The 13,649-nt window shown below is 47.2% G+C and overlaps 1 protein-coding gene across 1 annotated transcript; it reads right to left on the bottom strand.

Annotated features, from left to right (window-relative positions):
* Window positions 1–310: 310 nt before the first annotated feature.
* On the bottom strand, window positions 311–12,565 carry LSG1 (large 60S subunit nuclear export GTPase 1). The gene is made up of 14 exons (XM_065639606.1): window positions 12,318–12,565; window positions 12,118–12,235; window positions 11,751–11,871; window positions 11,104–11,190; window positions 10,153–10,239; window positions 7,948–8,008; window positions 7,057–7,233; window positions 5,436–5,858; window positions 5,031–5,132; window positions 4,071–4,214; window positions 3,641–3,764; window positions 2,937–3,016; window positions 2,560–2,733; window positions 311–1,221 (listed from the first exon to the last, which is right to left on the bottom strand). Exons 1-14 carry the CDS (start codon window positions 12,396–12,398, stop codon window positions 1,042–1,044), a joined length of 1,959 nt encoding a protein of 652 aa, XP_065495678.1. The 5' UTR covers window positions 12,399–12,565; the 3' UTR covers window positions 311–1,041.
* Between the last annotated feature and the right edge of the window lie 1,084 nt (window positions 12,566–13,649).

The following is a 13,649-nucleotide window of genomic DNA, read 5'->3' as shown; positions in this document are numbered from 1 at the left end:
CATCTGTTAACTCTGCTTCACCACCTAAAAACAAAGCACAATTTGTCTTTGCGAGTCTTTCCAGTCTTACCATTACTCCCTGTGCTGTACTAAGAATGAAGAGCACTGACCAAGCGCACAAACATTTTCTCAGCAGAGTGACCAAGGTATAAATATCACTTAAGTCTGACCACAACTAAGTACAGTCTTTTTAGTGTCAAATACTAACGTATGCATTAAAATCTGCTATCATGACACTTCTGCGACCAGTTTGATGTCTAACAGGTCAGTGAGACAACATGACACCACATAAGAAGTAAAATCTCAAATATATTTAAGGACAAATTAGCACCAGATTTTTGGCCAGTCACACAGAGCTAATGTTTTAAAATACCGATGCTAAGTCACACAGAAAAACAACTGATACCAGCTCAGTGTGAAGGACATAAAAGCAGCATTTTCCTTGCACGGTGTGCTGTGCTGTGCTCTGCTTGAAACTGGGAGATTGGGAGTGGTTTCAGTACCAGGTTCTACAGAACAGGGCTGGTGTAGCAGAGAAGGAAGAGGGCAATAAAGATCCTTTCACCTCATTTTTCAACACACTGTTCTGTCAAATCAACAAACAAGCTTAATAAAAAAGAAATTATGAGCAATAGTGTCTCAAAACAAAACGTAACAAACATGACTCATTGAGATTCAACTGTTTAAAGATTTTAGTCAGTTTTACAGGGCTTGCTTTGATCCCAACAGCTACAAAACACATCCCTAGTGGAAGGAAAAACATTCCCGTATGGCTCCATCTGCTCCCATTGAAAGGATGTTTCAGCAAGAGTCAAACATCTGGGCTGGCTTCCAGCTAACACAAACAGCCAGGTCTCTTTTGTTCTCAGAAGGGATGAGCTCCAACTATCAGAGCCCACTCTCACTCCCTGCTCGGGCCACTCTGTAGCACGGAGCTCCCAGGTGAACTAGCGATGCCTGCTTATCCATTTTTTCCCCTCAGTTCAGGCCCACAGGCAAGTGCAGTCCCTGCCCCGGGAAGGGCAGACACCGGTGCCACAGCTAAGCCTCCAGGTGCTTGGTGATCCTGCGAATTTTCTCCTTCTTGTTCCTGTTTCCATGTTTTTTCCAGGGCTTTCCTACCATGCTCCCAGGATTGGGTGCAGTCACAGGCACGAGGCCACTGCCGGGCCGATATCCCATGGCAGCCCGGACCCCTTTCACCAGGGCACGAACATTCTCCTGGAAGAGGAGACATCATCAACAGTGACCGACAAGACGACATTTAACCACAAAGAACTATGATACGTTAACAAAAACAGACACAGGCAAGCCCAAACCCATCAAGACCTGCTCAGCACCCAGCTCCAGAGCTGTAGGAAAGGTCACACCACACAGCCGAGCCCAAGTGGGCCAGCACACTCTGGCTGTGTCCGCAGCCATGCCTTGCTGCACCAGGTCCTCAGCGTCTGCTGCTGCAAGCAGAGCACTGACGATACACCCAGTTCTGACAGACATTAGCTACGGCGCTAGGATTGATTCTCACAGTTTCCACTTTGCACACAAAGAATTGTCTTTGCAAATACATCTGGCGTCTGTGAAAGCCAGAGACTAAAATAACTTGCTCAAGTCTGGAGCGTGGGTAGTGCTGTGGAGCTCACAGCTTGTGCCAGCACTTTGGGCAGTCAGAGGAAGAGTCTGGTAATCCCAAAAATTCTTTTCAGGTCATAGCTTTCCGAAACAGCTCACTGTTTTTGAAAAGGGCCTGAGTTCTTAGTCTTGCATTTTGAAAACATCTTTAGCTGAACAAATACTGTTCATATCCAGCTAACCAGGCAGAATGGATCACACTATCAATGACCCATCCTTTTCACTGCTAAACACCCTGTTCCCATCTTTGTTGGGTATGCGGACCTATCAGTTATAGATTTGACATTTCAAGTCATTAGTAATTTTTTTCAGTAGCGTAGGGGCAAAACAGATCCCTGTGGGACCTAACAAGCAGCATATAAGTTCAGAGAAACTCCTATTTTCCACTTTGAGATTTCTCAATTAGATTTTAAACCTGTTTTTTGTGTTCTTTTCATCTGATTTCAGGTTCTGAGTCACAACCACCATGTAGTACTAATCAATGGTCTTAAAGAAGCTTATCATTGTTCCCTAAATATGTCATCTCAAGAAAGGAAAGTTAGTTTGAAGGACCTGTTTGTCCAAAACCATGTTCCTGGTTGGTTGCTGTGTCACATCACCCTCCTTCCTTGACTTTCTTCCCAGTCATTCTTCTATTTGCTCATGATTGATGTTAGGCCCATAATGATGAAGGTCACCTTGCTGACCTTTTAAAAATCAACTATGCACACTTCATTAGCTATCTTTCAGTCACCTAGGACATTCTCAGTGATTTAGGAGATAATAAAAAGAACAGAGTGCTCTTGGGTAGAAATTACATGCAGATGCCAATGGCATCTGACATCATTAACAACCCAGCACCCCTCCGCCCTCAAAGCTATTTTTTCCAGTAACTAGGACACACCAGTGCTGCAGTAAAAACCCCCAAAATAAATCTCCTCCAGAACCTACCTGGTGAAAGAATGTTTTGTCCACCACATTTTCAATTTGTTTTGCTTTGGTATTCTTCTCAGGCTTCACCTGTCCAGTAACCTGCACAGTTCTGCTCTCTGGGCATCTTTGATGCTGGTGCTGGAAATCATTTGGGTCAATGCCAGGAGGTGGATGGCAATATAACAGCTTCCCCTGTAAAGCAACAGGATACAATTATTACAAAAAAAACCTCACAGAGAGACCCAGAGAGGAAAGAAAACAACTGCAAAGTTATAGAGTATTTTAATATATGTTAATTTTATCCAGATAAATAGAATTAACCTTACCATGCTCCCTCCTGCTCCTTCAATTCACCTCCTAACAGGAAAGAAAACCCAGATGTAGGAAGCACTTACACTGACATAGTCTTTTAACACATATCGAGCTGATCTTGGCTGGTCTGGCTGTCCATGAGCTGTCATAAAGCCTCTCATATCTGGAAGACAAATCCAAAGCACATTCTGTGTCAGTACAATAAGATCATTGACACATTCTTCTCTGCTGCCTAACTGCACATCATATCCTCTCTCAAAAAAAACCTACCTGAGAAAGAGGCTTCTATTGGGGAAAGTGGGAAGGGAAGGAAAGGGGAACATTGCTGACTGTAGAGGTGCTACAGAAGCATCCTAATCTGAAAGGAATAAGACCGGACATCTTCCTTTTTGTTTTAAGGCCAGAGAAGATTAACTGCATCAGAGAATCAGAGAAGGGAGATAAAACTTCACTGCATTCTTCAGAGTCTAACTGAAGACACAGTTCACAGGAGGTGTCTAGAAGGATGAGAGCACCACACCACACTACACAGACTGGCAGGGCATTTCACTGACATCCTCAACACAACCACTAAATCTGTCGGACAGAGTCGGCAAAGCGCCACTGCAACAGACATGCAAGATGAGCCATTAACAAAGGCCCGTGCTGGGAGGAGGGCAAGTCCTAACGGGGAGGTTCAACGCATGACAAACCTGAGTCAGGCTCAACTTTACAAAGTTCTCCTAAGGCCGTGTTCAGTATCACATACACAGCGCAGGCGATAGGTGCTAAAGGGATCATCACTCACATCCATATGCTGTTAGCAGCTCTTCGGCTGTTGGCTTTCGATCTGGATCCTCATCTTCCCTTGGCCTTATGATATTTATTCCATAGGTTGCTTCCAAAACATTTCGTGGGATATGCTGGCAAACGTAAGCTAGTGAAGGAAACCACCTGGTGATTTTCAGCTACACAGGTAATTTTGCCCTAGTCACTCCCAGAGCACATAACAGGAGCAACTTTTGGATTTCACTGCAAACCAGAAAAATGATACAAGTCTGACAACAGGATAAACTTGACATGAGATGGGGAAAGACAACACAGCTGTGCCGTTTTATCCAATGTGTGTCCCCACCACCCGTGACACATAAGCACACATGCCCCTAGCAGGGCTGGGCCACTGCACAGTCCAGATCCAACGCTTGCAGACACTCCCACAAACCCCATGCAAAGGATATTAGAGAAATGGGTGGGACATGGTCTCTCATCTGGTCTATAGGCAGAATTCCAGAACAAATCATCTCTGCCTTGGTAGAGATGAAAGATGGCATCACCAGACCAGGACAATCACAAAGGCACAGGCCAGGTTCCACATACAGAGTCTACACAATAAAAAAACAATTAGTTCACCAAGGCAAGTCAGTGTTCATGGAGGGAAAAGGAATAAAAAAAATGAAATATATAGATGAAACATGGATACAAATGAGAATAAGCAGAAATTCTACTAAGAGACATCTGCCCTGCTGGCCCCAGCCAATGAATTAAGGAAATCTGATGTGGAAGACAGCAGCACTTCCGAAGTTCATAAATAAGGTGTCCAGATGGGGGCAGCAAGATCTCCAACTCTCCAACTGATGGGAGAGAAGAAAGCATTCCAGAAACCTTAAACTGTGTCTGACCTTTTGAAACAGGTAGGAGATTGCACAAGTACAAATCCCACAGTGCTCACTACCGCAGTGAAGTTGCTACTTCAAAATTAAGAGCTTGATCGATATGAAAATGGCAGCATAACTAGACTTATTCACAGCAATGACTGTGGACAAAAAGGACGGTTTGAAAGCTTGACATTAAGCTATTTGGAGGAATACTCACTTATTGGGGCTGGGTCACCTCATGGCTGGTGTTGAAAAAAAGAAGGGCTAAGCTACCTAAATAAAATCAGGACATGGAAAACATCTCCCAGTGCACAGCAACTCCTATGAGTGACTCTCAAAGTGTATCAAGAGTCTGGAAGCAAGAACTAAAGTTCAAAAATTACATACGCCAAGGCCAACCCTCTTCAATCTATTCTGCTGGGCAGAGTTCAGGGTGGCAGAGTTCTTAGTGAGTCCACATGGTTGTAACTAGCTCACGATGAAGGTCTCTTCCACTGAGGAAAAAGAAATCATAAGATCATCGATGTTCTTTGTTAGCAATACCTGAAAGTGTTTTGTACGGCCTGGTGTAGCAGACACCGACACCTTCTTATTTCCAAGGATTGTGTTGATGGTTGAACTTTTGCCAACATTAGGATAACCTACCTAGATGACAAAGAAAGGGAATGGTAACAGTGATATCAGGTAGGGTGACGCCAGGAGACTAGCAGATCTCTGACACAAAAATACTTTAATAAAAGGTACAAAATAATTAAGGCAAGTAGTGAGGAACACTGAGTTCCAGTAACTTCAGAATTAATCTTTGCACAAAACCCTCAGTGATTTGTGCTTGCTAATTTTTTTTACTCCTATAGGAAGACAGGCTACAGGATTAATTTTTCCATGGAAGGCATATGGAATTAAAATTTAGATTACGTAAGTTCCATTTAAGCACCAAGTCGAACTCACCAGCCCAACATTTACTTCCCCATCCTTCACCCTTGGTCCATTGTGCATGGCTTTGAATATCTCCAGCAGCTCATTTCTCTGTACCAGATGGCTGAAGTTCCTGATGTTCTTGTTCTGCTCCTGCGCTACATGCTGCACTGCAGCACCATCAGTCCTGCTTCCCATCCTCTCTGGAACAATGGCATTTACTTTGTCCCAACCTTCATCTTCAGAACAGGTCTGCCAGGCTTCCTCTTCATCATCTTTACAGTCTTCATATTCATCACTACTGTCATCATTAAGCAGAACCTGGGCTGCAGTTTGCAAAGCACTGTCTGTGGATGCACTTTCTGCACCATCTTGTTCTGTGTTGTCCTCTTCTTGACTGGAGCTTTCACCCTCAGAACCATTCGAGTCCTCTGCTACATCTTCAGGGTCTAGTTCCTGTGTGAGCAGTATTTCACAGGTGAAATGTAAAGACAATACCAAGTCTTGCTGTGACTGCAGTTGCTGCAGCGCAGTCACATGCCTTTTCATCAGCCGGATCCCAAGGACTGACAATTCACTCCTGACAACATCACATGGGGCTTTTAGGGGTCTTAAGTAGGATGTAGAAACACCTAGCCTGTCTTAGGAGAAGGATTCAAGTATTCCAAGAGGCATTGTTAGCTTCATTGTGAAGTTGTTAGAGGTTTCTCTCCAGAAGCACAACTGTGAATACGCACACACCCACAGCATCCTTACACACAGCAGCAGCAGCACCCAGCAATTTTTTTTTAAATGATCAAGTGTTCCTAGTAATAGGAATGAATGTAAATTTTTCAAAATGTTCAGAACACAAAACCATATTGTTTCAGATCTAAATATTTCATTAAAATAATGTCAATCTTTCTTTCAGTCCAGCTCCTTACATTTCTTCCCTGCAAACAGTTCACATGTAAAAGGAAAGATGTTTTCATAACAATAGTATCTTGAATTTTCTTTCAAAAAAAAAAAAACCCACCAGACCTAACACTTTCAATCTCACTTTTAAACCAATCTGTAAAAATACTTTATCCAAAAACTGCAAACCAGCTGAACAGAGTAGGTATTTTTGAAAAGAGTTGTGGGATATTCCACAGCTGAATAGCGATGTCTGTAACAGATGACCCCAGTAAAACCTGCACGTGGCATTTACTGATAATACATAACTTGAGGCAGCAGCACAGTCTGTTCCACTGGGCAGACTGGGAGAGAAAAACCCTCTGTATGGATAACCACATCCCTCACAGCATCCCTCTTGGAAAGGATTCCATTTCTTTCAATGAGTTACGAATTTGCAAACAGATCTGCAAGGGCTGTTTCTGTAGCTATTCATCAGCAGCCTCAAGGAACAAATTTACATTCTAGTTCAGTATTATTTTAACCTCCAAAGGGAAATTGCAAGCACTACAAACAGTGACTGAAGGGTGCACCACTTTATTCACCATTTTACTCTCCTCACTTTTGTCTCGAAATCATTCATTAAAACACTATTTTACAGCTGCATGGGTCCATAGAATAATCCTTCTCTGAGACAAGGACCATGCCTTTCCTAGAAAGGTACTCAGGTACATCGCAAGTGTAACTGCAAAGCAAGTTATCAGAGGCAGCCACCACATACCTTTGCTTCTCCAGACAGCCGTTTGCACTCTGCCAAAGCAGACCAGAACACCACCTTAACACCCTCGTTCTCAAAGAACCGAGCCCAAGCAGCCCGCTGCTCCTCACTCAGCAAATCTGCCTTGTTTATCAGGATCATGTTCTCCTTGTCATTGCTGACTTCCTTAACGTAACTTTCCTGCAGAAAACAAGGGAAGGATCAGTTCATACTCTGGTTTAGACGACTCCTCTCTGCAAGGTGATACAAGAGCAGCAAGACAAGTTACCCCATCCAGCTCCACATGACTGTAGCCAAGCTTACCATCCCCTGGGCTAGATGGAACTGGTGCTTAGCAGACAGCTACAAGAAAAAATTGGAGCATGTAACTACCACAATACAGGTTTTTTCTAGCCACGTGTGCAAACACCTTCTCTGCTTCCAGCTACAGCAAGATAGCACCTCACAGCAGGAACTCCTAAGATCAAGTGTTTGAGCAATTTCTTATCTCACCGATGCACAGTGTTCTATCATCTATCATTCCCAAGTTGTCACTTCAGTACTTCTTGATTCTTCACTTTCAGCCCAGTAATCCTCACCCATTTTATTCCACTATGCTTTTAAACAGAAGAATTCCTTTAAGTGTGGACACTTCTAGTGGGTAGTGAGGAGCAATATAATATCTGCAATACAACATCTGCAGAGCTGCCTCTAAATCCACAACACTGTGCAAAATATCAAAAAACAATGAAGAAAATATTCTGACGCCAGAATACTTGCATAACTAAATAAGATACCCAGTCAGGCACAACAGCAGAACAGCTTCAAGGTGACTGAATCTGTTAAACAAAAAATAAATCATATAAACTCTAAGAAATAAAATTAAGACAACATTCAATAAAGTCGTTTACTTACCAGATCTTGGCATCTAAACAGAAGAGGGTTCCTAGCATCTACTATCTGGACTACAATATCACTGCAAAAACAGAAGAAAGCCCCATGAAATACTGTTTATTGCCCTGCCTCAAAGCAACAAGATACAGCACATTACTTGCTTTTAGGTTTTGCCTGGAATTTTAGGGGTTTTAACTGTATTGCCCTACTAAGAACCTTTACTGAATTAACAAAGCATCCCAGCATCCCACACACCACAAGCCAGTTCTACTGTCCAGTGCTTCTGCCTCACTCAGCTAATCCCCCGTACAGCAGGTGAAGGGGAAAGCAAGCATTCAAGTTTTGCCCATCCATCCACCCTTCCAAAAGTGCTCAGCAGGCAAGACACAGACTGCTAGTATTCTGTCCTTTAGAATTTTGCTAAAAGCTGTGATAACACGACTTTACTTTTGTCTGTTCTCATCCCCAAACTTCGGCAGAGTGGCTACGGAGTGGAAGAAGAGGTGGTTTTCCAACACTATCAGCTATTCTGGAAACACTGTTGTCCCCTTTTCATGGTGCAAATTGTACTAGGTCTCCCACAAATGACCTGCATATTCTAAGCATCTGCTCTCAAGCATTTTCAAAATTTCCTTTGTGCTCTTCTTGTCACAAACAGCACAGAACAGTGAAAGAATAGTCTTAGACTCCAGTAAACATGTAGCTCCCCCATGCAGGCAAGGCCCTGAAAGTGTGCTTTTAGGAAACATCTTCCAAATGCAGACACCAGGCTGCCACTACATGTATGAGCAAGACCGATCAGTTCTACACGCAAATTAAATGCACTGGCTTCAGATAGCACAGGCGTCCATGTTCTTTTTTCAAAAGGAAGGAGAAAATTTAACTACACTCTCTCCCACTAGAACTTCTCAAAGCAGGTAATTTATAATACTGGTTGCCACATACTGATTCTATTTGACAGGGATTTCTGTCGACTCGGGGCAGCTTCAAAACACCATGGGGGTTGAATGGAAGAATTTCAAGCCTCACTAGGCAGTTGGTTACACATTAAAACAAAAAAAAACCCCACCACCCAAAAACCAACCAACCAACGACACTAACCAACCAACAACAACAGAGAAAAAAAAAATCATCAATAAAACCCCCAAGAGAGTAATTTTATAAGCCGCTTGGGTACAAAGAGGGACTGAACAGCTACAGAAATTCAAAAATCAATACGAGAACAGCTGGCACTATGGTACTGGGATGGGATACAGAGAAGTTACTGAATCTCACTGCTGGCAACTAGTTTGAAGCAAACAAGAAAATGCTGACAACAGATCAAATTATCTGGCAAGGTAAGAGCCTGGATCACTTCCCTGTTCGATTCTGAGACAGCATCCTCATTCTACATTAAATAAAAAGCTCTGACAAGAGCAGAAATAAATTAATAACACATTCCATCCACCTCAAAACACACAATACACTCACACTGCACATCATGATACCCCACAGTGGATGGTGCCAACCCAGCTCTCTCCCAGCCAAAGGCCCAGCAGCACCCAGTACAAAGCCACTTCTGTGAAAGGACCAGCTCACCATGACCTCACTGGTGAAGTATTTTTCAATTTTAGGAAAATCAGACGAGATGATCTCAAACTTAATTACTAGTGAAATTAAATGCCCCAGTTAGATTAATGTAGCAGATAGCACTCCTATTGTATTACAACCCGGCAGAGCAAACAAAGCCATTTCTGTGATATGACAGGCTGTTGTCTTTTGTGCACTGCTGCAACTTCTCTGCATGGTAAGAGGCCAAGGACCAAGAGGCTCTTTCTTTCCCAAGATTTAGTTGATCTCCTTGCCTCCTGCCCCTGAATGTCAGGCTGCAGCTGCCTGGCTGAGAAAGAGGGGAAAGGGTTAATCTTGGCAAAAGACCTTAAAGACACATTCTCAAGATGACTCCAACACATAGTTACCAGAAGAGGCCAAAGGCAGCAGCATCTGAAAAATCATTAGAGGCTCCCAGCAAACCACCTGCAGCATTGCAGTGCCGAGAGCCAGTTTGCACCACCAAGCAGCTGCCCCGATCACTTCAAAACAAAATCACTTCAGTGCTGATAATAGAACACTACTAACTGTAATTGTTTTTCTTGTGCTGAGACACTTGAAGCTTGACTCAAAAGCTTTAATTCAGGAAAACACATCAAACACTACTTTTAAAAAGCAGATAGGGATACACTTTACCTTCTTTCAATGACTCTCCAAAGCTGACGCCAAAATTCCAAGTTTCGTTCAAATGGGGTTAGAATTAACTTTTTTTCTTCCTCAAGGCTAAGGCAAAGCAGAAAATAGATGTCATATTTGGCCCACGTCGGGCAATAACCACACCACCAGGTCTTCCTTATATCCAGGAAGCTTTAATTCAGAGAGAGCTATCAAATCACACTCGTATACTAGGTATTATTTCTGCTAGCTCTGCAAACAGATCAAGTGCCTCAGGTAAACTAGTGTCAGGGACACTGGTTCAGCAGTAGCTGAGCAATGGCTCCTGATCCTGCAAATGGAGAAATAGTAGATGACAGAAAGAGCAAAAACTCATCCAAAGTCTGCCTAAGAAATTTCAGAGCCACAATAACAAACCAGAGAAGCTACCCCAAATGCCAGCCATTATTACTCCATCCAGTACCACCTGATAAAAATAATGAATTTGGGGATGGTACCTGAAATGGCTCTACACAACCCCTGACTCACTGTTACCCCCACCTGAAGGACTTTACTCTGGGCAAATGTGGGTTCACAGGTGTGAGCAGACACCACATCACCCTCCAGGCCAGCAGATGCAGCACAGGCTGCGGTACACAGGCTGGCAGCACCGCATGCTGCTCACAACAGCGCTGCTGCTCTTAGAAGCCACATTCACCATCTCTCCACAGGCAAAAGCAGATCATCACACTCCATCCTAAAGAATTCTAATTATAAACAGTACAAGAACATGCACACACAAGAGAGCTTTGCAGAGCACACAAAGATGTGTCTGGACTGTGGCCGAGCTGTCCGGCCTTCCAGAACAAGCACAGGGAGCTGCAACTGACCAGATGTTCATTTTATTGGTCCAGCAAGGAAAAATACAACCCACTGCTACCTGTGTCTCCAAGTGTCACCAACTACTTACCCAGACACAAGAGGCATACTCACTAGGCAAGCTGTCGCCTCCATTCAAGAAAGCTCTCCCTCTCAGCTTGCTGCAAGTCCTCCGCACTGGTTGTCCTATCCCAATGGGGCCTGTAACAAACACATTTTTGAGTGAGTGGTCAGAAGTAGCAGTTAGACCAGTTACATTACTGCAACAACCACCCACAAAGAACACAGGCACCACATGTTTAGGTACACTGCGACAGTTATGGTTCAGATGTGTGTGCACCTGTTTTCAATAGCTTTAAGTCCAGCTTTTTCCTTGTTCCTTCTAAACTCGACTAGCTGAGAGGACACTACGCACAACTGATCTCACAAAGCTGTTTTTTTGAGCCAAGATTTGTAGGACATTTAAGATGACAGATTCATCTGTCCACCACGCACAGAGCTCTGGAAAGGCTCACTAGGTGGCCTGGCTGCACCAGCTCCAGCAGTGCCAGGGTTTGAGCAGGAAACCCACACAACCAGGACAGACGGGCTGGGGATGGCAGGCAGGCACCTGTGCTGCGAGTTACAGCACGCTCATGCAGGCCAGACAGCGACTTCCCCAACAACAGAGCACTGACAAGGCAGAGGGCTGTCCCCAGGCTTGCAGCACCGAGGGGCTGAGCCCACTCAGCAGGGGCCAGGCCTGGCCCCGCAGGACTCACCTCCGCGGGATGCGCAGGAACTGCTGGTTCTCCTGGTGCAGCTGCCGGACGCGCTGGGCCTCCTGGGCCGTGAGCAGCCCGGTGCGGCTCTGGGCAGACACGATCTGGATGTTCAGGCGCTCTGCAGGAACGGAGAGACAGTCACCCAAACCGGCTGTTCCCGGCCCTGCCTCAGCACCCCATCCCCTGCCCCTGGCCCCCACCTGGCCAACCCCATTACCAGCCCCAGGCCTGCTCCCTCTGCCCCACTCCGGAGCCGGTCCCGGCTCCGCCCGGGCCCCTCTCCCCAGCCCTGGATCCGCCCCCGCCCGGCGCTGGGCCCCTCTCCGGGCCCAGCCGCACCCCAGGACCCGGTCCGGCTCCTCACCGGCCACGAAGCGGGTGCCGGCCAGCTCGGCCGTGGCCAGGAACTCCTCCAGCGGGCTCTGCTCGGCCGCCGACCGCAGCTCCGGGCCGCGCTCGCCGCCCACCTCGCTGGCGTGCAGCTGCCGGGACAAGACGCCGTGGTCAGCCCGGGCCGCCCCGGCCTCCCGCCGGGCCCCCGCCGCCCCGACCCCCCCGCCCTACCCATGCGGAGGTGCCGCGGCGCTCCGGGCCGCGCTGCCGCTGCAGGGAGCGGCCCAGCCCCGCGCCCCGCTTCTTGCCCATGCCGCCGCCGGAGCCGGAACGGGCGGGGCGGCCGTCCCGCTTCCGCGGCCCCGCGTGGGGCCCTCCGCCGCGCAACGCAGCCCCGCAGCAGCGTTCCGGGGAGGCGGGTTCCGGGGCGGCCCCGCGCTCCCCGCCGGGCGGCGCCACGGACCGGCCCCCGTGACCGGCTCCCCCGTGACCGGCCTGCAGCTCCATCGTTCACGTGCTCACAGCCCGTCCGTCCGGCACACAGCCACATGCTGCCCTGCTCGTCTGTCTGCTCACCAACACTCAGGCACATCCCTCTGTCCATCTCCACGCTGCCCTGCCCGTCTGTCCATCCATCGCTCCATCCATCCCTCCATCCATCCATCCCTTCATCCATCCATCCCCCCCTCCATCCATCCCTCCATCCATCCATCCTTCCATCCTTCCATCCACCCCCCCTCCATCCATCCCTCCATCCTTCCATCCATCCATCCTTCCATCCTTCCATCCACCCCCCCTCCATCCATCCCTCCATCCATCCATCCATGCCTCCATCCCCCCCTCCGTCCATCCATCCCTCCATCCCCATGGTGCTCAGCATGCACACGCACCTCTCCGGTGCTCCCCTCCCCAAACCCAGCTCTAACCCTCTCACTCCCACAGCAGCCCCCAGCCCCACCGTTAAGGTGCAGCACTAACAAAACCTGGGGCCCTCCTGAACACAAGGCCCAAGGTCTGCGCGGCTGTGGGAGGCCCGGGCGGCGGGGCGAGGCGCAGGGCTGTGAGCCCCGGCAGCGCCCATGGCTGCGGGGGCCAGTTTCACTCACCAGCTGGCCCTGGCGCAGATGCTATCTCTAGGAAGCAAACGCCGGCAGCGAGGCGTGCGAAATCCTGTCCCGGCAGCTGGCAATAGGGCAGCTCGGTTGCCCCCAAGTCCTGTAACACACCCAGCAGAAGGCAGGATGCCCGTCCCCTGTCTCCACCATCCCAACCCAGCAAACGGTGCGTATGAGGAACGACAGCGATGAAGAGGGATCCTGGATGCAGTGGTGAAAGGTGCGCTACAAGGTAGCTGCCAATATCTAGCCAGAGCCTGGGCATCTCTGCAGGATGGAAGACATTGCCTACCCAGCCATCAGAACCCAGAACCATCAAATGAGTTTTGGCAGCAACTGTTGCAGCCAGTCCAGGTCAAGATGGGACAGAAGGTTAAATTAATAAACAACTCAACCTGTTCTTGCACAGTGAACTGATTTATGAACCATTTCTCCTTTATGGGTATTG

This window comes from Caloenas nicobarica, chromosome 8 (assembly GCF_036013445.1).
Source record: "Caloenas nicobarica isolate bCalNic1 chromosome 8, bCalNic1.hap1, whole genome shotgun sequence".
NCBI lineage: Eukaryota > Metazoa > Chordata > Aves > Columbiformes > Columbidae > Caloenas > Caloenas nicobarica.
Note: the sequence above shows the minus strand (reverse complement) of the source record. Positions and strands in the feature narration are given on the sequence as shown.